Raw genomic sequence first — 23,476 nt, 5'->3', positions numbered from 1 at the left:
TGTACATAAACTCAGTGAATGATGGGTGTCTTGATGGCTGAGATTATTGATGGGACGACAACTCAGCTCGTAGCCGCGTCTTCTTACAGTGATCGGAGGATTTGATCCCCAAATCTTTCAACTGTAGTTGACCACGGTCGCCGCTAGTGATGTGCTGAGCAACAATCAGCAACCGGCGATGAGGGCCTGGATAAATGCTATGAGAGCCCATGTGTTGCCTCTTGGTTGGTGTTATTCGTGGTTTTTCCATTTTGAGAATTCATCTTGAGCATTGAGAATTTCCAGTCCCGTCGAAAGCAAGTGGATCCCACCTTAACAGTTCATTCACAGGCGGTGGAAGGGAGCCACATAGGCGTTCCATTTTAAGGTAGCGACAGTGGAGGGGGCATGCACCCTCACTTACTTCATTTTTGGTTTCAAGAGGAGCCAAGCCACCTTATCTCCTTCTTCCTCCTTCATAGGGAACCACTTAGTAACCTTTAGAGATGTATGTTGCCTCTTCAACTGAATTTCATTAAAAGGCTATGGCTTAACCCTCATGCTCAGTAGCAACCAACATTAACTCACTCTTGACGGAACTTTTAAGTTGTTAATGTTGAAACTATTCCCTTATCAATGACTTGTTCTTAACCATTGAACTCTACACTTGATGTATACAAGTTTTGAGTTGGGTTGCCATCATTGTGGAATCTATTTATCAAAGAGGTTTAGTCTCATTCCTCTATTTTTTGAACTAACCAAATCTCTCCCAAGAGGTTTGGTAAACGGGTTTGTAATATCCAATATTTTCATAATACATTTTTTATTATAAATCAGAGTTTTAATACATAAAATGTACAAGTTTACAAATTTAAGAAATAGTAATGGAAAAATAGTGTTTAAAATATGATTTTATGTTATTAATGAGATTAAATAGAGAGAAATTTGAGTAGTCAAGTATTGGACCCAAATGTCATATACTTTTAATTGGGGATTTTTTATAAAATTAGGAAATTTTTGCTAAAGGGCTTATTTGAAAAGAATTTTAATATTTCGGGCCCAAGTGTAATTTTAAATAAAAAAGGCATCAGCCTTTTAACCGAGCTCCTCTCTCTCTCTCCTCATAATTTTTTTTTCTTCTCTTCCTCTTTCTTTCTCCTCTTTGCGTGCTACTGTTGCCGACGACGCACGACTACTTTCCAGCCACCACATATAGCCACGCGCCGGACCATTGGATTCAGAGGCCTCCAAACTATCGACCACGCGAGAATCTAGAGATCACTCGCCGATTAAACACCTCAACCGGTCGATTTAAGTTCGGCCACCCCGCGACTTCAAAGTTGCAATTCGGCCACCTTGGGCATCCGTTTGCCGATCCGTCACCACCATCGTGTTCCTCGTGTCGTGGGCTTTAAAACCCAATAAATTGTTCCTACATCTACCATAGTTGGGTGGTGGGCCCACCACGAGCCACCGCGATCCACCGTAGACCGACGGTCGAAACTTAGTGTTTGAGGTTCCGAAGTTCGTTTTGAGTTTCAAAAAATCATCGTTTGACTTGTTGTGGAACCCGATCATTGTGGTATAATTTCTTTGACCTATATATTGTGATTTAATTGTGATTGATTAGAGTAATTGTTATTATGTGTACCTATAGTATATATTTATATATTCTTGATATATTGAATATTTTTTTTATAATTATACTGGCTGTTTGGGATTATATGTATTTCTGATACATGTTTTGATTTTGGGTTTGTCCATTTTATAGCCGTTGTGCTGTCCAATTTTCTAGAAAATGTTAGATATTAAATAAATTATAAAAATACATAGTTAATTGATTTTCTATTAATATGGAAATTATTATGATTAATTAATTTTATTATTATTGTTATTATTTTGTTAAGTAAATCAAGAATATATATTTATGAAAAGTGTGATTTATAGTAAATCTATTATTTAACAATTATTCTTATATATTAATATTTTGTTAATATTTGAATATTAAAATAATATCAAATATTAGTTTCTTACAGTTATTGATATTTGTAAGACGAGTGAATTTTGGAGAAAATATATTTATTATATCACTGGAATTGATATTATGACTAATTAATAATATAAATATTTATATTTATATTATTATCATCATATCAATTATTACAATTTTATTTTAAAAATATGATTTATTTTATAAAATGACTAATTGAATATATACATTCATATGCGTATTGTTATTGAAGTATTTTGTTATTAATATTGAAATAAGTTTATTTATAGACGATAGTTATTATTGTTGTTGTGATTATTATTATTATTATTGTTGTTGTTGTTGTTGTTGTTGTTGTTATTATTATCATAAGAGTACATTATCTTATGAGCAATGTTTAAAGCATGGTTTTATATGAAGAGTTATTTGCATTACGTTGATAATAATTATTATTATCATTTATATAGTTTCTGGTATTGTTAATATACAATATCAATAGTGTATATTTACGATTTTGATAGAATTTAATAAATGATGTGCATTGAATAGGATTTGTATGGATTTGATTGATTGACTCTTGGTGAGCAATTTTAAAATAAGCTAACCTAAGTAAATCTCACATTTTGTGCTTAAGTGTAAGATGCATGACTACATTGATTGTGTATATCTGATGAGTTAACTATGGGATGATGATGATGCATATGATAAGTATGTGAAGAATGGTTATATGAATATCATAATGATGTTGTGTGATGTGTAATTGATGAATTTCGTGATATGTGAAAGATGTCTTACTTGGTTAAGATTGATATGAATAATGTGCAAGTATGTGTTCTTATGTTGATGAATATGTGGATTACTTTTATGGTCATGATTTTGTTATATGTTATGATATATGAAGCATTTAAGATTTTAGGCTGGAAACCTTAGACCTGAGTCATAGTTCTACGTTAAGGTATAACAACGCCACCAACCCAAAGCTTCATGTATTATGACTAAAGATGTTTTGAGTTATATGAGAGGTGATACAATGCCTTGATTGAATACCATCAAACATGAATCATGAACATGAACATTGGCATTTCAGCATCAGCATGTATGCATGGCATGTACAATTATGTGATACATTATTATGCGATATAAGACCATGCATATGAATATAAGGAAAGTTATGAAATGCCTTGAAAAATATTATATAAAGTTAAACACTTTAATGACACAAGGTTTAAGCAAAGTGATAATAAAATGTTTAAAAATGGTGCCACTGTTTCAATGAAGCAATTAAGTAAGTGCAATGAAGAAGACATACGTCTATAAGACTCATAATGGCTGCCCACTAGTGTGGGCTAGGTCAGAGTTGACCATTCAGATATGCTTGTCATGTTCCCGTCTTTCTCCTCCATATGTGTAATAAGTATCGCAGCTATGGCAACGATGGAATGAGTGTTATGAGGAACCTAGCTATGATGATGGCTAGCCGGAGGAGAACTCGTGGGATTCTATATGATATGTGTAACAAGCCCTGCCGGCATTAGCCGAATCAAACAGTGTGCACAAGTGAAATCGGGCCCATAAAAATGTGAAAGTAAAAGAAAGAGCATAAAAGTACAGTTGAAAGTGCATGAGCAATAAATGTAATGCATAAGTATATAAGTCAGCATATTAGTATATGTGTACTTCAAACTCACGACATTCATGTGTACGTGTATGCATGAGATTTACTTACTGAGCGTTAGCTCATTATGTTATTTTCCAACATTTTTCCAGGTGTAGTTTTAGATGTTGAGCAACTTGTGGAGCACGGACTCAGTAGCAATGCAATAGTAGTTTAGGGTTTTTCATATTGCTACATTAAATTTAAAATATTCATACATGTAATAATTTCTATTAATAAGTTTATATAAAAGTTTTAATTTTTTTTGTATTTCTTAGTATCATTTTATTTAATTCATTTGGTCAAGTGTCTAACATACTCGTAAACCTTAGAATTACGAGTATGTAGCAGACGTACCCTACCTTAGGGTCGTCACAATCACACTCGATTTACATGGGTATATTTACTTAAAGAAAAATCTGATGTGCAAAGTATTATTCCTCAGTTTTTCTCTTTAATTGATACTCAATTTTCTATTTCTATTAAAGCTATTAAATGTGATAATGCAAAAGAACTTAACCTATCTTCTTTCTATGCTTCCAAAGGGATTGAACAATTTCACTCATGTGTTGATCGGCCTCAACAAAATTCTGTGGTTGAACGAAAGCATCAACACATCCTCAATGTCGCTCGGTCATTATTATTTCAATCTCATCTTTCTCTATCTTATTGGTCTTATCTCATTTATACAGCTGTTTATCTCATTAATAAAACTCCATCATTACTTTTAAAGAAAAAGACTTCATTTGAGCTTCTTTATAATAAATTGCCCTTATATGAGCATCTTAGGAATTTTGGCTACCTTGCTTATGCTTCCACTTTAGATAGGACTAGACATAAATTCTCTCCTCGATTTAAAGCTTGTGTTTTTATTGGTTACCCGCATAGAATGAAGGCCTATACTTTGCTTGATATTGATAGTCACCAGATATTTCATTCTAGAGATGTCATCTTCTATGAGCATATTTACCCTTTAAAGCATGACAAGTCTACTGTGTATAATGATTCTCTTTTCCTAACAAAAGTGTTTGATACAGGACCCCATCATCCTCAAGTGCCCTCTTCTTCCAATAACTCCCTTAAGAATCCCTCTCCTACGGTTACCACTTCAAAAAGTGGAAGGCCTATTTCTCGCCCCTCTTATCTTAAAGACTATGCTTGTAACTTTGTTATTTCTGAGTCTTCTACTACTTATCCTTTATCTAATGTTCTATCTTATGATAGGTTAAGTGATCACTTTCAGGCTGCCATTTTGTCCGCCCATATGATAGTAGAACCATCAAGTTACAAGCAAGCTTCAAACATTCCAGAGTGGCAGCAAGCGATGAATGATGAACTCCATGCGCTTGACCGAAATCACACTTGGGAAATTATCTCTCTTCCTCCTGGACAACGTTCTATAGGATACAAATGGCTCTATAAAATCAAATACCAACCAAGTGGAGCCATTGATCGCTACAAGGCCCGGTTGGTGGCCAAAGGCTACAACCAAAAGCAAGGTATTGATTACTCTGACACTTTTGCACCTGTTACAAAGTTTAACACCCTTAAATTACTTCTTGCCGTAGCTGCCATTAAAAATTGGTCTCTATACCAATTAGATATCAACAATGCCTTCTTGCATGGGGACTTAAATGAAAATGTCTATATGACAATTCAAAAAGGGTATCAACCCAATAGTCCCCTACCAAAAGATGCGGTTTGTAAATTAACCAAAAGTCTATATGGCTTAAAACAAGCCCTAGACAATGGTACTACAAACTTAGCACATATCTTCTCTCTAGTGGTTTCTGCCAATCTCATTCGGACAACACTTTATTCATTAAGAGCTCTTCTAATATCTTTATCGCTCTACTAATCTATGTTGACGATATTATTATTGCTTCAAATAATGATGTCGTTGTCTCTCACTTTAAAGGCACGTTACACTCAATTTTTCAATTAAAAGACCTTGGCCCTTTAAGGTTTTTCTTGGGCCTTGATATTGGGCGTTCTCCCAATGGTATATCTATGTCTCAACACCCATTTACCTTACAATTATTGAGTGATACAGGTTACTTGGGTGCAAAACCTTCCTCCACCCCAATGGAGCCTAATGTCAAACTCAGCAAAGATGAAGGGGATCTCTTATCTGACCCCACCATGTACAAAAGTTTAATTGGTAAACTCATCTATTTAACGATTACTCGTCCTGACATTTCTTTTGCTGTCAATAAGCTAAGTCAATTCTTAGCCACTTTCAGGACTCCTCACCTCAATGCTGTGCATCGTATCCTTCAATATCTAAAAGGCACTCCTGGCCAATGCCTCTTTTTTATGCTAAATCTCCTCCTCACATCAATGCTTATGCTGAAACTAACTTCAATTGTGAAGATCTATCTCTAAAAAAAAATTCAGATGCAGATTGGGCTTCTTGTAGTGATACCAGACGGTCTGTGTCTGGTTACTGTGTCTTCCTCGGACCATCTCTCATTTCATGGAAATCTAAGAAGCAAGCCATTGTCTCTAGATCGTCAGCTGAAGCTGAATACCGGGCTATGGCCAATGCCACATGCGAGATCACTTGGCTTCTTTCCTTGCTGAAGGACTTTGACATTCAGCACTCACATCTAGCCATTCTCTATTGTGACAACACTGCTGCTATACACATCTCGGAAAACCCGGTGTTCCATGAACGGACGAAGCATATCGAGATCGACTGTCACCTTATTCGTGAAAGAGTTCAAGACGGTTCCATCAAGCTTATTCATGTTCCCTCAAAAAATAATCTTGCTGATGTTCTAACAAAAACCTTGTTTCCAAATCAGTTCATTGAGTTAATCTCCAAGATGAATGTCAAAAATTTATACTGTTCATCTTGAGGGGGTGTATTAGGAATAATTGTTTTATAACTGATTTTGGTTAGCTGTTTCTGTTGGGTTTGTTGGTGTTATAACTTCTTGGGCCTATATAATCTGGTCTAAATGTTTTAATAAAGCAGGCTTGTTTTTGGGCCTTTGTTGTGTAATAGTCTTGATTGCAAGAGAGAACCCAGATCATGGAATCTTCTTTTACTGGAAATGTGTTGTTCTTTTATGCATTTAGTGTTCAATGTTTGAGGAAGAAGAAGAAAAAAAAAGATTGAAATGTGATTTTGATTATAAAATTTGATGATGAATTTTAGATTTAAAATGTGAAGATGAAATTTGCTATGATAAATATAGGCTTTTCTAGTTTGTTTTTTGGGATTTTGAGTTTGAATAAGAGAAAGAACAAAGAAAAGAATAAGAAAAAAGGAAGAACAAATCAAAAGTTTAATTTTAATTAAGTTTTATTTGAGATTTAGTTAAGTTAATTAAGTTTAGGATATGGATTCAAATTTTAATTTTTTTTAAATTAAATATTAAATATTGAATATTTTTTAATTTAGTTTCAGTTTCTAATATTAAAGATAAATTTAATAAAATTTTATTAATTAATAAAATCCAAGAGAATTTTGGTCATATTAAAAAAAGACTGAAATTGAGTCTGGATTATTATTTTCTTCCATTTTTCAAAACGTTGGTTCTAAATTGTTTGATCGATAATTTCCAAAATGATATTTTTACCGTATTAATTTCCATCCTCACTTAAATTATATAATAAAATACTTTATTTCAAAAAAAAAAATTAGTATTTTTTTTCTTTCAAAAAAATAATAAATACTTGTTAGTGTTTAAAAAGTCTACAATAGAAATCAAACCTGTAGAACTAGATGAAGCTGACAAGGTTGTACATCATACATACACACATTTATATGGTGTAGAAAAATGTATTTTTTAAAACAACTTAATTTTATTAAAAAGAAATTCCACAGTACGGATACTGAGTCAATTTAATTTTCTCTACTGCCACAGTACGTATTTTATCAAAATGTGTCAACACTGTATATAATATATTTAATATTTTATAAACTTATATTATATTCTTACCTATCTCATTTAATAATTATTTCATATATTTGGTACTTGTTATATCTCTTTTGTGTTTCTAATATATAATTTTTCAAAACAAATTTTTTTTTTTTATATTCATGAAAAATATGTTTTATATATATTTTTAGAATATTTAAATGTATTATTCGCAGCTTATGTAGATGTGATGCGGATTGCGGTTATTAATATAATAAACTTTAATTACATAGAATTATATATGTTAATTACCATGGAATTTGGGTTAATTTCTCAAACGATATGAGAAGAGAGATCAAGAAACAATTTAATGGAAAAAAAAAATTCAATTTCATGGTCTGACCAAAATCCATAAGAAAGAGTATTCAATGCTTTGTTTGATATATATCGTTTTTTGTTCATCGTCTTTGTAACCAAAATACGTGGCATTGGCAAGACTGTGGGTTTCAAATACTCTTACAACATAAAATAATGACAATAATTTTTTTGGTATTTATTTTCACAAATTTGTGGTGTTTAGTTGAATTAAAAAAAAATGAATAGATGATAATTTTGGTTGATATTAATCTTTTAGGATATTGATTTTTAGTTGATGTGCTTTTTATTTGATTTGTTTATTATAAAAAATTTAGAAATAATTGCTGTGTTAATTTTGTTTGGTTTTATTTTTAGTTAATGTGATTTCTTACTTGGTTTATTTATTATAGTTTTTTCATGGCAATATTTATTGTATTTATAGCAAATATTTTATATATTTTTGATAAATTTTGAATAATGTTAAAAATATAGTTTAAATAGTTTGTTATACATATGTATTTTTTTTTTTAGAATATTACTCTTTGATATTTTAAAGTGTTAGCTATAATTCATGAAATTTATTAAATTCAAAGACAATTGCACTAGTAATATATCACCTCATTATAATTCTTAGCAATTTTTTTTTTAACGCGTGTAAAATCAGTTTTTTCCAACTCTATTTTCAGTGTACTTTAAATTATTGAAAAGAAAAAATTAAAAAATTTACAGAACTTTATTATAACTGTGATAAGCACTGACATATAAAAAAATCAAAAGACCCCACGTGTCCGTGTATGGTACCGTTACTACAAACACTGCCTAAAAATTTAATAAAACTGAATTATTGCATGATGACATACGACAAATATATTACAGGTATCTATGAGACCCATATTTATTGCATTTGCATGGATCGATATCAATATCACCATTCCATTCCTCTGGTGGCTCCGGCGACTATTAACACCAGCGCCGCTGCCGTGGTAATATGATGCCGTCCAACACCGTCGACGAAGCAGCCGCCGAGCTCGGCCGGAACCTGACATATGCGGAAACTCTGTGGTTTAACTACTCAGCTGGTAAGTCGGATTTCTTCCTCTACAGCCATAACAGTATCTTACTCATCCTCATCTTCTCTACCGTCCCCTTACTTCTCCTCGCCGTCGTCGAGGTTCTCCGATCGCCGCTTGGTTTGGACAAGTACAAGATTCAGCCCAAAGTTCGGTTGTCGTTTTCTGAGATGTTCCGTTGCTACAAGGATGTTATGATAATGTTCTTCCTCGTCGTTGGTCCTCTCCAACTCCTCTCCGTCCCTTCTATTCAGGTCAGTATATATATATGTGTGTGTGTGTGTGCGCGTATGTACTTAGTCTAAATTTTTTATTTTATTGATTTTGAGCTGATTTAGATTCTGGGTTCAGATCATCTATACAAATTCTTTAATTTTAGTCGGTAGGCTTGTGTATTTGTAATTAAAATAAGCTGGTTCTTTTAGACAGTTAAGTCTGTTATATATAAAATAAAGTTAGTATTACTTGTTCATGACAATTAAGTTAGAGCAATTAAGTTAAAGCAATGCTCTAACTAACTTTTACATTATATAATACATGAGGTTCTTCATTTTTTTCTATATATTATTTAAATACTATATTTTTAAATATTTTTTATTAATTTTAAATATTTTTTTTAACTATCAATAATATCATAATATCTTTCAATATTTATAAAATCTACGGATATATCATATCACATAATTATATTATAATACCACCCATAAAAAAGTAACAATAAAAATTTATCAAAAAATGAAATATAATAATATTATAAAATATAAATAAAAGGGAAATTAACATATATACGGCAAATTGGAAAAAAATTCTAAATATATGGTATTTTAAACTAATTACAAAATTACGGAATCTATGCCTACCCAGTTATCCATATTACTCATTCCATTACATGTTGAATATCATACTCAAATTTGTATCAAATCATTACAAATATTATCCTGAACAACAACATATATATATATATATTAATATCTTTAAATTAATTTTGAATTACTTATTTGTACACTTGCAAAATAATAATCAACGTTTATACTTGATAAAATCATATTGTTGAAAGATCATAATCATAAAATTATTTTTAAAAATATAGGTTGTGTTTGGTAACACTTAAAAAAATAATTTTTTATTTAATTAATTAAAAATTTGACAATTAAACATAAAATGTGTTTGATAACTTTATTTTTATTTATTATTTTTTTGAATTTTAATCAAAATTTATTAAATTTTGAAAATAGAATTTTTTGACTTTCAAAATTTTTTTAAACCGTTTTCGACCTTTTTTTTTTTCAAATCAACACCTCGTATTGTTAAATAAAAAAATAAAAATGATCAAACGCGTTTATTATTTTTTGTTTTTAAAAACAAAAAACAAAAATAGTTACCAAACATATTTTTATTTTTTAAAAATAAAATTATATTTCTTTTTTTTTTGTTTAAAAAATTCAAAAACAAAAATTTTACCAAACACAACCATAGCAATAAACTTGTAACAAATCTTTACAAACAACATTAGGAATGATCATCCGATCTGATCCAACATTTTTAACACTAACCAATCCAATCCAATTAAATGTTGGATGTTGGAAATCATCAAATCTAATCCAATCAAATCCGTTTTGGCCTACAAATCCAATCCAATCCATTTGTAATTGGATTGGGTCGATTTATTTTTATTTTTTTATCTTTGAACCTAAATTTTGATATTAAAGAAATTAACAAGCAAAACAAAAAACATACAAAAATCTAGACACCATGTAGTAATAATACCAATTTAAATCTTTACAATTGTCACATTATAGTCCTTTAAATATTAAGTTTACAACATAAGTCCATTAAATATCATGATAGAGAAATGCTAAGATTACAAATCCAATTGTAATTGGATATCCAATTTTTTATTATTGGATTGGTTCGGGGTAATTGGACTGGTTTGGATCTTGAGCAACCCTAAACAACATGATAGAGAAATGCTAAATAAGAACTTATGTGTTACAAACCTGTAACAAGCTTTTACAGACAACGATGAATTTACATGTTACAAACCTGTAACAAGCTTTTACAGACAACGACAACTATGAATTTACATGTTACAAACCTGTAACATGCTTTTACAGACAACATAATACATAGGTTTGTAACATGCTTTTACAGACAACATAATACATATTAGCAAATTATTGTAACTATCATTTACGAAAATAATTTATTGTTAAGAAATCGTAACCAAAATTTACATAAAAATATTATATTTTTCCATATTGTACCAAAAAATTACAGGAACCATCATATTTATACTATACAACTTAAAAATATAAATTGAATATATTCATTATTTATAAAAGACTTTATTAAAAGGAAATCTACAAAAATACATTAAAAACTAAAAAAGATATGAAAATCTATTACAAATTTGTAAATATCTGTTACAATTGTAAATATTTGTTACAAATTTGTAAACATCTATTACTAAATGGTAAACAACTTTTACATTTTTGTAACTAATATTTAGAAAATTAGTTTAAAAAGAGATTAAATTGTAACTAAAAAATTTATTTTTGTAACAAAAGTTTCTAAAACTAGTTTTATAATTAGAAAATATATTTTTGTAACTAATATTTATAATAATTTATATAAATATTTATAATAACATTTTTGTGTTTATTAAAAAATTAGTAGAAAAACATGTCTTTTTGTCAACAAAAAAAATTATAGACTACTTTATAAGTAAACAAAATTCATTTTTGTAACAATATTTTTTAAAACTAGAAAGTAAGAAATTTATTTTGTAGCTAACGTTTAAAAAAATATTATATAATTTCAACTAACATAATTGTAATTTAGATTTATAAATATAATTTAAAAAATATTCAAAGAATAATGATATTGTGATTATCCAACAATATAGTTATTAATATTAATTTTAATTAACTATATATTGCAACGTATATAAATTATAATAATTTATATAAATATAAATATTTATTTTAATATTAATAAATAAATTCATTTTAAATAAAAATAAATTAATCTACTTTATTGAAAGTAGTAGCTGTAATTATTATTACTTATATTATAATATTATTTGTAGTATATAAAAAATTTGTTCAATTAACTAAAGCAACGAAAATCGGCACGGAGGGGAGGGAGACAGAATTGAGAGTGAAGAATTTACTTATATTTAAGTGACCGTATATTTGTAATTTATTTAAATATCCGTATATTTAGATTTTTTTTACCAAATGCAGTGCACTTCGTAATTTTCCCTAAATAAAATTCATTTACTAGTTATATAACTATATATATAAAAAGATAAAGAAAAAAAAAGAGAAGAGCATATATATAAATATATATTTATGTGTGTGTGATTTTATGTGTTTGTGAATAATGGAAGAAAGAATATGAAAATTTAATATTATATGTTTACATAGATAAATAGTGTGTTATAAATATAGCTATGTACTATAGATGAAAGTAATTTTTTTTTAAAGGATAAAGCATTCATTGGAGATTCACCTTAGTATAATATTTTATCTATTTAGTTATTTTAGATCACTCATTGGGAGTGCTCTTAGTTGGCTAAGAGCAGTCCCAATGTCTGATATAAAGTAGTCAAAATGTAAAAAAAATTTAGCTAAATGACTTAATATCTACTCCATCAGTTCCTCTAAATATATATGTATAATAACTTAGCACTATCGCAAAAAAATTCTATTCTAAATGTAGTTAAGCTTAAGTTAGCTATGTAAATATTTTTAATTTTTTTTGTCCTTTTTTTCCTTTCTCTCTCCCATTAGCAAAATTTTTATTATTGTTTTTAATATGTTTTTTTTACTTTAACTATTAAATAAATTTTATAAATATAATATTTAAATTATGTAAAAGAAAATATAGAGTAATTGATGTATGGTGTAATGTAAAAATGTGACGCAAAATAGAAAAAATGAGGTTTTGATGAAATATTTTGATAAATAGAATAACCATTGGAAGTGCTCGAATACATGTAATCTTGTTTTTTTATGTTACTATATATAGTTAGTATAATTTACTATATGTGGTTTATTGGTCCATTTGATGCTTAATATGTCTATTACATTTATAAAAGGCCCTTTACAATAATACTTAAGATTTTAAAAAAATATATTAAAAATACAGATTTAAAAAAAAAAAAAAAAATACGAAGGGGCATAACTGTAAATATGAAACTTTTTTTTGTAAATAAATGGGTAGATAACTGGTACCTTGTATTTTGTAAAGTATCATTTTAATACCCTATGTTTATAATAATACTTATTTGATACTATGTATTTCAAAATCGTATATATTTGGTACCTTATATTTTGAAATCGTATATATTTGGTACCATAAACTCAAATTTAATTAATAAATTTTTACCAATTTAATCAAACTACTCTCAACTATATGAATTCCAAATTCAAATTTTATTATTTAATTACATATAACTTATGACAATTTGGTCATATTGATAAAATTTTATTTATCAATTCTGAATCTAGGGTATCAAATATTTATAATTATAAAATATAGGGTACTATCAGCATTATTGAAAGAAAAAAAATATACCAAAACGATACTTTGGAAATACCAAATGAATGAGTAAATTTCATATTTAACAAATTTGTAACAATACAATGTTTTATAATAAAAATTTATAAATTTATAAGTCAAGTTTACAAGTTTGTAACCATAAGTTACAATTTTGTAAACAATATTTACAGAGGAAATAGAAAAAATGTAACAAGCAGTAATAGAACTGTTATATACTGTTATCCATATTTTTTTCATTTTTGTAAAATTCCATATTTCTCAAAATTTAAAGAAATTTATAGTGTTATGTGCAATTTTTCCTTTACAGAAGCATGGATGTATTTTGTTCTTTTTTTCAATTTAACTATTTCACTTTTTTTTACCAGTGACACACCGTTTTGGTTAATTAATTATTAATGAATGTATAATTTTGATAAATGTCCTCTTGAAATATTAAAATATAATACAAATTTATCTTTAGCACAACCTCAAAACAATTAAAACATCACTTTATACATTACTTAATTTTATATTTTTTAAAACAATTAGACGTATTATTAATTTTACAAGTATGAAAATTGAAGATTGTGATTTTATTAATGAATTTGATTCTAATGAAACAATTAAAAAGTTATAATTTAAATTATTTATATTTATATTTGTCCTTATTTTGAATTAAAAATAAAATTAAAGGTTGTGATTAATTTTTTATTGTTAAGAAAAAATTATTGAGATTGTTAAATACGTTTTAATTTTATTTAAATAATAAATTATAAAAGTGAAACTAATTAGAAAATATAACTATCTACTAATGAAAGTCAGAAAATGTGACTCCCATAAAATATGTATTGACCAAATAAAATATGTTACAAAATGTGTTGTAACATAGAATTGGACTTGGAAGTCACCAAATTTGGTAACTGATTGTTACAAGAATTGTGACACCACTAATATTCACTCTTAAATGGTAAAAAGAGTTACCACTTATTTTGATTTTGTTTTTTGTGATCTATTATATATATAGTTGTTAGGGACTTGGTTTATTAGTTATAAAATGCGTAAATGATACAAATCAAGCCTTTGGACGTTTTGATCTTTTTCAAGTGTAAAAAATGACCAAGAAAACAGTAATACTTGTGTTACATCGCTCATTGTGTGGCGATATGTCGCAGGTGAAAAACACCAAACGACATGTGGCCTTGTCTGCAACTGCTCAATGTGTTGATCAGTTTTGAATCATTTTGCTTAGTTCTTCTAACTGCTTATGTAACCTCTAAATCTTTCACGTAAGTCCATGAATGCTCAATTAATAATTGTTAACAACTAAGAGGATGGTGACTATTATTCAAAATCAAATAAAAGTGAAAATTTTATAAATAGAAATCATTTGAACACTTCTGTACCTTCCATTCTTATCCTACATGACATAAAACAGTTTTCATACACATCCGCGTTAACCAAGAATTTCAGTTTCATTTATCTTTACCAAATACTTAGAAACTAATTGGAGACTTTTTTTAATAATAATAAAAATTAAATAAAATAAATTTAAAAGTTGAGCATACATTACCAATAGATTGAATCAATGAAAAAAAAAAGATAATGGAAAATGTTAAAAAGTAATAAAATTGTAAATGCAATCATAATAAATAAAATTGTCTTATTAATAGATGATACAATCATCATGAAATAGATAAAATAAATCCAAAACTCTCATGAAATAGAGAATGGAAAAAATGTAGGGTGCCACCTCACCACTTTTAGGCCCGCCTTTATATAAGTATAAAATTTGATGAGTTTTTAATATTTTATGTTGATTTTTAAAAAATTATAATAATAAATAAATAAATATTAAATAATTGTAAGACATAATATTGAATATTGATTGCTATAAAGGGACATTTTAATAACTATGCTACACTGAGTCATAATAAATGGATATTTTTTATAAAAATTATTAAGTAATTTATATTAAATTTAATATAGGGTAAATATTTATTTGTTACTTTGTCTTTTATCGAAATAAATATTCAGTACCTATCAAAATACAAATTTAATAATACTTTTAATTAAATAATTAAATTTAAATTCAAATATAATTGAGATGGCAATTTTGCCATATTGATCAAGTTTGAGTTTAAGATACAAAAATATGTACGAATTTTAGAGAGTATAAAATGAGTATTATTGAAAATATAAAGTATCAAATTTATATTTCTATAAAACACAGGGTAACAAATATAAATGAGCATTTACCCTTTAATATATACTCCTTTGGGTTACATTAAAAGTAATTGGCTTTTTAGAAGTCTTTCATTGAAAATAATTGCTAAGGAATAATACTATTGTCCAACACCACAAACCACAAAAGTGAGACATACTCCACAAATCACAAAAGTGTGACATATCACAAAAGTGTGACATATTGTTATTGGTGCAATTTAATAATTAGTCCTATATAAGTGAGTTTAATGAGTATTATAAGTTGCTAATCAGAAGTGTCACCTCATATTATGTTGGACAACTTAAATTACAAAATATCAACACCCCTTCGTCAAAATAAACAATTCAATTGTGATAGTATACGTAATTTGGTTGAACAACAATTCTTCTGACATAAACATATAGCTATAACTAGGAGTGTATGGTGACCAGACAGTTAATGGACTAGTGTTAACGACAAAGTTACTATTGGCATCAAAATATGAAAGAATCTACCAATTACACTTATTTGCATGGATTATTTATAGATATGGTTATCATCCCAAGAAGATTTCGTTCTACCATACCATCTCTCCATAATTCATCTCTGCAACCAAAACAAATAATGCAGAACACCACCTCTTCCACCATTGCCCATTTACCCCTGGTAGCTCCGGCGACTAATACCACCGCCGCAGTCGTAGTTGCCCCACAATGCTGCCTTATAACACCATCCACGAAGCAGCCTCCTTGCTCGGCCGAAACCTCACTTATGCCGAGACCCTTTGGTTCAACTACTCTGCTCGTAAGTCCGATTTCTTCCTCTACAGCCACAACAGTATCTTTCTCATACTCATCTTCTCTACCCTCCCTCTACCTCTCGTCGTCGTCCTCGAGGTTCTTCGATCACTTGGTTTGGACAAACACAAGATTCAGCCCAAGGTTCGCTTGTCGGTTTCTGAGATGTTCGCTTGCTACAAGGATGTTATGATAACCTTCTTTTTCGTCGTTGGTCCTTTCCAACTCCTCTCCTACCCTTCTATTCAGGTCCGCTTGTACGTGTGTATTCCGCTCGATTTTGTTTGTTTATTGGTTTTGAGCTGATTTAGTTTCTGGGTTCTGATCTATTATAGATACAAACTTCTTAAAATTGTGCTCATTCCAATTTTTTCAGAGATCATGTTTTGTAAGTGTTTGTTGGATCAACTGTTAGAATTAGAAGCAATTTGCTGGGTATGAATTGATGACTATTTTCCTTTGAGACTTGCATATATGTAATTTAAAAGATGGGTTTTTCTTGTATTGTTTTCTATGTATAAACAGGTGATTGGGATTAGAACTGGGCTGCCATTGCCGTCTGGGTGGGAGATTGCTCTTCAATTGTTGGTTTATTTTGTGGTGGAGGATTACACACACTACTGGATGCATAGATTTCTGCACACCAAATGGGGTTATGAGAAAATTCACAAAGTGCATCATGAGTTCACTGCTCCAATTGTATTTGCAGCTCCCTATGCCCACTGGGCAGAGATTTTGATATTGGGCTTCCCATCTTTTCTAGGGCCGGCTATTGTTCCAGGCCATATGATCACACTCTGGTTATGGATGGTTCTGAGGCAGATTGAGGCGATTGACACTCACAGCGGGTATGCATGCTCCTTCACTTTTGTCTTTCCTTTTGCTCTAAATAAAGGTGAATTATTTTCACTATCTCATGGTCTTCATCTCCTTTTTTGTTGGTTTTGACTGAATCATGAACCTTTAGAATTCCTTTATTTTGCATGTAAAGTACTTTTGAATTCAAGGGTTCCTTGATGGAACTGAATGTTACATCAGAGCTTTGGCGTGGATAAATTTCTTAGCTGTGTCTACTGGTTATATTGCTGCTACGGTATTCTAGAAAAGTAAAAACTGTTTGGAGAGACATTTCTTCAAGTTCTCCTTTATTTTTGGAAATTAATCTCTGTCCCTTTCTTTCAAATTCATTCAACAGCAAACCAAAGCACAATAACGGTTCTTTTGCTAGGTGCTCATTTTCATATTCTTGTCTTTGCTCTGCTGTGAAGCTATGGCTACTGATTCATATGGAACTTGATGTAATAAACAATCCAAATGCAGGTATGACTTTCCATGGAGCCCCACCAAATATATTCCATTCTATGGAGGTTCTGAGTATCATGATTACCATCACTATGTTGGAAGACAGAGTCAAAGCAACTTTGCTTCAGTTTTCACCTACTGTGATTTCATTTATCGAACTGACAAGGTAAATATATAATTTTATTATTGATAATAGAGTAACTATTAATTATGATGTTAAAAAAGTTTACACCCAAGAGGGGTAACTCAGATGGCTAGACCTATTCTTTGTTCTCTCAGTTTTGATGCTCAAGTCCCCAGTGGAAAGCTACATAGTAATTGTTATAGTTTTATATATATATATATATATAGATATATATATATGGGCTTTCAACTTAGTTCCTAAAGTCCTTAATGCTAGGAATGTTTCTATTTTTGACACGTAGAAAAATTGTAACTCAAAAATATTTATATCACTGCATATTATAATTATAGTACACATTCCACTAAATTTTAGAAAATTTTAAATAATTTATGATGCTCAAAATATGTTTTAAACATACAATTGCACGCGTATTTTTTTTAAAACGCGTGTAACTAACCATTTTGTACTCTAATTTTTACTATTGTAAAGTATTTATAATTTTTAGAAAATTTGTGAGATACATATTATAACTACAATATAATATACATCACCATATAAAAAAATTAGATTATAACTTTTCTAAATACGGAAAACAAAAATGTCTCTACTAGTAAAGGCTACTATAAAATTTCCATATATATATATACAAAATTTACTTTTAAAATTGTGTCATGTGTTTTGGCCATTTTTAAAATAGTAGTAATAACAAGAATAGCTAATAAGTATTACCGCATCAATTGGTGTAGCAATAATTGTAGTGTAAGTTTGTGTGCTCTAGTGTTACTCTTTACAAGTTTCAACTTGCTATTGTGTACTGCCTCCAACTTATAGTTTGACAACAATTTTGTTTTGATCAATTTCACCAGGGCTTTCACTGTCAGAAGAAGATCCTCAAGATGGTAACCATTTTAAAAATATTGTCTGAGTTGAGTTGTTTTACAGAATTTGTATTTCGGATTAATACTGCATTGATTTGTCTTTCTGAATATTATGTTCATTTTTTGTTAATTTTCAGTTGAAAGATGAAAGTAACCAAACAAAGAATGGAGGGTGTAGCTCAAGCCAAGGTCTTAAGTCTAGTTAGTGGGGATTGCAGAACCCTGTTGGTAACGACCTGAAAAGCACTGATTTCTTTTGTTTTTTGGGCTCTAAAGTCACACAGACAATTTGTTACCACAGTTTCATTTCAATAAATGGCACTTAGTAATAAAGTGTAGCTATAAACAAACACACGAGTCATCTGTCTACCTGACTCAGTTGGGGTTGACTTTTGTTTCTTTTAGCTCTAATGATGCACAGACAGACAATTTGGTTAGAACAAATTAAAGACTATATATTAAGATGAGAGCTGAGCTTCCTAGGAGTAGGAGTGACTCTACTCTAAATGTTGAGCCATTAAAATTGCACTGAATAAATGTCTCAGAAAAAATTCGCTGCTAAAATAGAAATCAATGGAAAGTGAACATTTTTAACTCTGACTAATGTTTTGAACAACCCCATGCTTAGTAATTAGTAATAGATAATGTTAAGTGATGCCTATGAAGTATGAAACTATGATTTTATATCAAGAACTTGTATCAAAGGCCCGTCTAGCTCAGTTGGTAGAGCGCAAGGCTCTTAACCTTGTGGTCGTGGGTTCGAGCCCCACGGTGGGCGTCTTACTTACGTGTTCATTTTTTATTATAGGATCCTTGTAAGATGACTTCAGATTAGATCATATATTCATTTTTAGTTTAACAATTTTATTATACCTTAAACTTGATTATCAGTAAAAAAAAAATCTCTTCATTTCATTAATCTTCAAATTTTATTTATTTCACTTGCTTTTATTAAAAAAAATGGTGATTAGTGCTGAATGAGGGTAAGTTTGACTAAAATTATTTTCAAATTCTTATTATATATATATTAACTTGTCAAATAAATAGTAGTATTTTGGTATTAACTAAATCAAAAGAAAAGTATAAGATTGTAATTAGTGACTAAAACAAGAATGATAGCAAAGTGATTTATATTGGATTTAGTGTTTTAATAAAAATTACAGAATTGTTAATCCTATATAAATGTAATTTTTTTATTTAAAGTCATAGTTTTACTTAAGTGTTGTATATAATTATGTTGTATTATTTACAAAGTTATTTATATACTTATATATTAATATCATTTTATTAATTTATCTTTTTATGTTTTAAAAATATTATTATTCTCTTCTTCTTGGTTGCTCATGAAGCTTCTTCTCAATTATTCACCTTTTTTTTCCTATTTTCTTCACTCTCACATTTTAGGAACTATATGAATTCTTTCTTTTATTAGCTTTTTCCCTCTCATTTTCAAGAATTATTTTTTGTGGTTATTTTTAATGTTTTATGCGGGCTAGACTCACGCTTAGGATCCCACCCCAAAGAGGCCCCAAATTTTACTAAATTTTAACATACAAAAATGTCCTCAAACTTTAGAAAAATATCATCTTTTATATATGACAATTCTAAAAATAATATATTTTTTCTTGTTTGTGTTGGGCCTCAACCATCTCACGCACGGACCTACAATCCACTATTGTTTTTCTTTCAAATATTTTTTCTATTTCCTTTAATCTCTCATATTTTTTTCACTATGTAATAGTCTTTTTGTTCATTGTTTCTTTTTCTATTTTCAAACATTATTTTTAATCGGTCTCATTATTTTTTGTATTTTTGATTAATTTTTGCCATTTGTATAATTATAATTTGAAGCTTACTTATTAACTTTTTTTTTTTGAGGAAATTACATTTTACATGTGATTTTTAATAGAGTGTGAAAAAATATGGCTTTTTAAAAAAAAAAAAAAAAAAAAGTTAATCTATAGTTTTTTTTAAAGAATTTTCACTTTTATGGGTTTATTTTCCCATATTTTTATATAAATGTTGGTTTATGACATAGTTTTACTCTTAATCAAGTTTTATTAATTTGGAAGGGTATGTTTGTAATTTGAATATTGTTTTTTTAGCTTATTTGTTTTTTTATATTAAATTTTTCTTTGGTTGTTTGGCAAAAAATTTTTTGTAATATGAATTGTGTTTAAAATTATATTTGATTTATTATAAACATTTTTTTCCTTTTTTTTTTAGATTGTACGTTTCTTTTTTCAAATCATGGGTAAGATAATCAGTTACTTGATTGATCTTTGACAATTATGTAAAAAAAAATCTTAGAGCTAGGTTAAATAACATGTACCAGGAGGGGTAACCAGTTATCCTTAAGAGGGGTGACAGGTTACTCATATTAAATATGAAAAGAAACATCAAATTTTATGAAAAAAGATGAAGAACACTTCATTAAAAAGGAAGAAGAAGTAACAATGATTTTAGTAACATAGGTAACCAGTTACCATAAAGAACCCATAAATATATACGCACATCAGTACGTGAAGGTAACCAGTTGCCCTCAGAAATATACACACAAAGAACGTGAAGGTAACTAGTCACCCCCAGAAATATACACACAAAGAACAGGAAGGTAACCAATTACCACAAATCTGAAGATAGAAAAAAAAAAATCACATCCACCCCATTTCCCTTCTTTCACATCTTCTTCATATAATTTTTTTTTTCTAGATTTGAATGTTCTCATCAAGGTAACTGGTTACCCATTCATATTTTCATATTTTTATTTGTTTTCTTTCCAAATTTTGGTGTTCCTATAAGGGTTACAGTAAAAAGAAAATGTTGAAAAAATTGATTTGAATTTTTTTACATATAGTGGAAAAAACTATAAAAAAATTATAATAATAAAATATAACAAATAAAAAAATAGTAAAATAATTATGTAATGTTAAAATATGTGTGAAAAATAGGAAAAAATGGAATGAGAAAAAAATAAGTACAAAAAACGAAGACAAAAGAAGGAAAAAAACTTAGGAAAGAAAACTAAAAAAATATGAAAAAAAAAAGCCAAAAAACAAAACAAAGGAAAAGAAAACAGATGAATGAATAAAAATGAAAAAGAGAAGAAGAAGAAAAAAAATGGAAAATTAGAAAGAAAAAAGTATCAATGAAAAAATTGGTAGAAAAAAAAAGATAAAAATGGAAGAAGAAGAAAAATAAGCTCATATGTATGAAAAAGGAAAAAAAAATAGAAGTAGAAAATAATAAATATAAAAATTATGAAAAAAAAAATACTGAAAAAAATGTGAGGAGAAAAACAAAACAATATAAATGAATAAAAATGAAAAGAATAAGAATAATGGAAAAATGAAAAGAGAAAAAAAGTGAAGGAAAAAATTGGTAGAAAAAGAAAAAAATAGAAGAAAAAAAAAGTATGAATGCTGAAAAAAATAAGAATGCAAAATACAAAGAAGAAAAAGAAAAGTAGTTAATGCAAGTAGGGAGAGGAAAGAAAATGCGGAAAAGACAAAATTAAAAATAAAAGTAAGTAGAGAAGGAATAGTGTAATAATAGATAATGAATTTGGGAAAAAATAAAAAATTGTATAAGAAAGTTTGAAATAAGGTATAAAAAAAACAGTAAATTTGCAAATAAAATAAGTAAGGTGGTAAATAAAATAGAAAAAATATTACCACACATAATACCAAAATATGTAATAAATATATACTTAGATAATTTTAATGTGTGGTAGATAGTTTAGCATAGAATTATTATTTTATTAATTGTTATTATTCTCATCCAATTGAATTGAAGTGTCATCAAGAGTTATTAATTAATTTTAGAAAATGAAGCCATAAGAAAAAGCATTCGTCGCCCACCGTGGGGCTCGAACCCACGACCACAATGTTAAGAGCCTTGCGCTCTACCAACTGAGCTAGACGGGCAATTGGTACACTAAAGTCATTTTAATAATAAGTAACAATAAGAGATAGGTCTGCCTCTGTAACCATTTGGCCAAGATGTTCCAAATGCTAACCCATTTATATTATTATTTTTATTTCTACTTTCTATCTTCTCTTCACAACTTTAAATAAAAATTATGGTCACACCGCTAGTCGTTTGGACTCAATAGTGGTACCACCGCGACCAACTCTTCAAGGTAGTCATTTTGATGTGTGCAAAACATAGGTTTTTTCGTCGTCGCTGGAGAAAGTTGGGGAAAGATTGGATTGGTATAAGTTGGGGAAAGTTGGTTTTCATTGTATCTGTAATTGTACTAGTTTGGTGTTTGAAATATTTGACATTGTGTGATTTTAGTTAAAAAAAAGTATTTGATACAAGGCAATAGTGTTTGTTTCAGTTGTCAAAGTGATGGTTTCATTGTATCTGTAATGCAACAAGTCTAAAATGAATTAATGCATTTTGACAATTATGCTTGTTCTGGTTAAATTATGGTCATGTTAGTTTACGTTCATTATGCTTAATTTCACAGAAGCAAATAAATTTTTTGACTACATGGTATCATGTGGAAAATTCATATAAGATGCAAGGTCATAATTGGCACCCAATATGACAGATACAAAATATAATTGACACCAAAATTGATAGACAAATGCAAGTCATAATTCATAGACAAAAAAGTCATATCATTTTGCTAAATAAACAGGCTACACAAAATACTTGGCCAAATCACAAGGTCCACACCTTATACATTTGTACACAAAAT

At 28.8% G+C, this 23,476-nt stretch overlaps 1 protein-coding gene and 2 non-coding genes across 5 annotated transcripts; 2 read left to right on the top strand and 1 right to left on the bottom strand.

The window, feature by feature from the left end:
- Window positions 1-8,743: 8,743 nt before the first annotated feature.
- Window positions 8,744-19,235, top strand: LOC133778268 (methylsterol monooxygenase 1-1-like). 3 transcript variants are annotated; one of them, XM_062218144.1, is made up of 5 exons: window positions 8,744-9,173; window positions 16,990-17,312; window positions 17,785-17,932; window positions 18,757-18,789; window positions 18,906-19,235. In XM_062218144.1, the coding sequence occupies exons 1-5, from the start codon at window positions 8,838-8,840 to the stop codon at window positions 18,972-18,974; spliced, it is 909 nt and encodes a 302-aa protein (XP_062074128.1). In that variant the 5' UTR covers window positions 8,744-8,837; the 3' UTR covers window positions 18,975-19,235. The 3 variants fall into 3 exon arrangements, with proteins under 3 accessions (XP_062074128.1, XP_062074129.1, XP_062074130.1); XM_062218145.1 differs by lacking the exon at window positions 8,744-9,173 and adding an exon at window positions 16,128-16,713; XM_062218146.1 differs by lacking the exon at window positions 8,744-9,173 and adding an exon at window positions 16,134-16,471.
- A 238-nt stretch (window positions 19,236-19,473) lies between these two features.
- TRNAK-CUU (transfer RNA lysine (anticodon CUU)) lies at window positions 19,474-19,546 on the top strand. Its single transcript has one exon. It is a non-coding gene; the product is annotated as a tRNA-Lys (tRNA).
- Window positions 19,547-22,621: 3,075 nt separating this feature from the next.
- TRNAK-CUU (transfer RNA lysine (anticodon CUU)) lies at window positions 22,622-22,694 on the bottom strand. The gene has a single exon. It is a non-coding gene; the product is annotated as a tRNA-Lys (tRNA).
- Between the last annotated feature and the right edge of the window lie 782 nt (window positions 22,695-23,476).

Source organism: Humulus lupulus, chromosome 5 (genome assembly GCF_963169125.1).
Source record: "Humulus lupulus chromosome 5, drHumLupu1.1, whole genome shotgun sequence".
NCBI lineage: Eukaryota > Viridiplantae > Streptophyta > Magnoliopsida > Rosales > Cannabaceae > Humulus > Humulus lupulus.
This window is presented reverse-complemented; position numbering and strand designations above follow the sequence as displayed.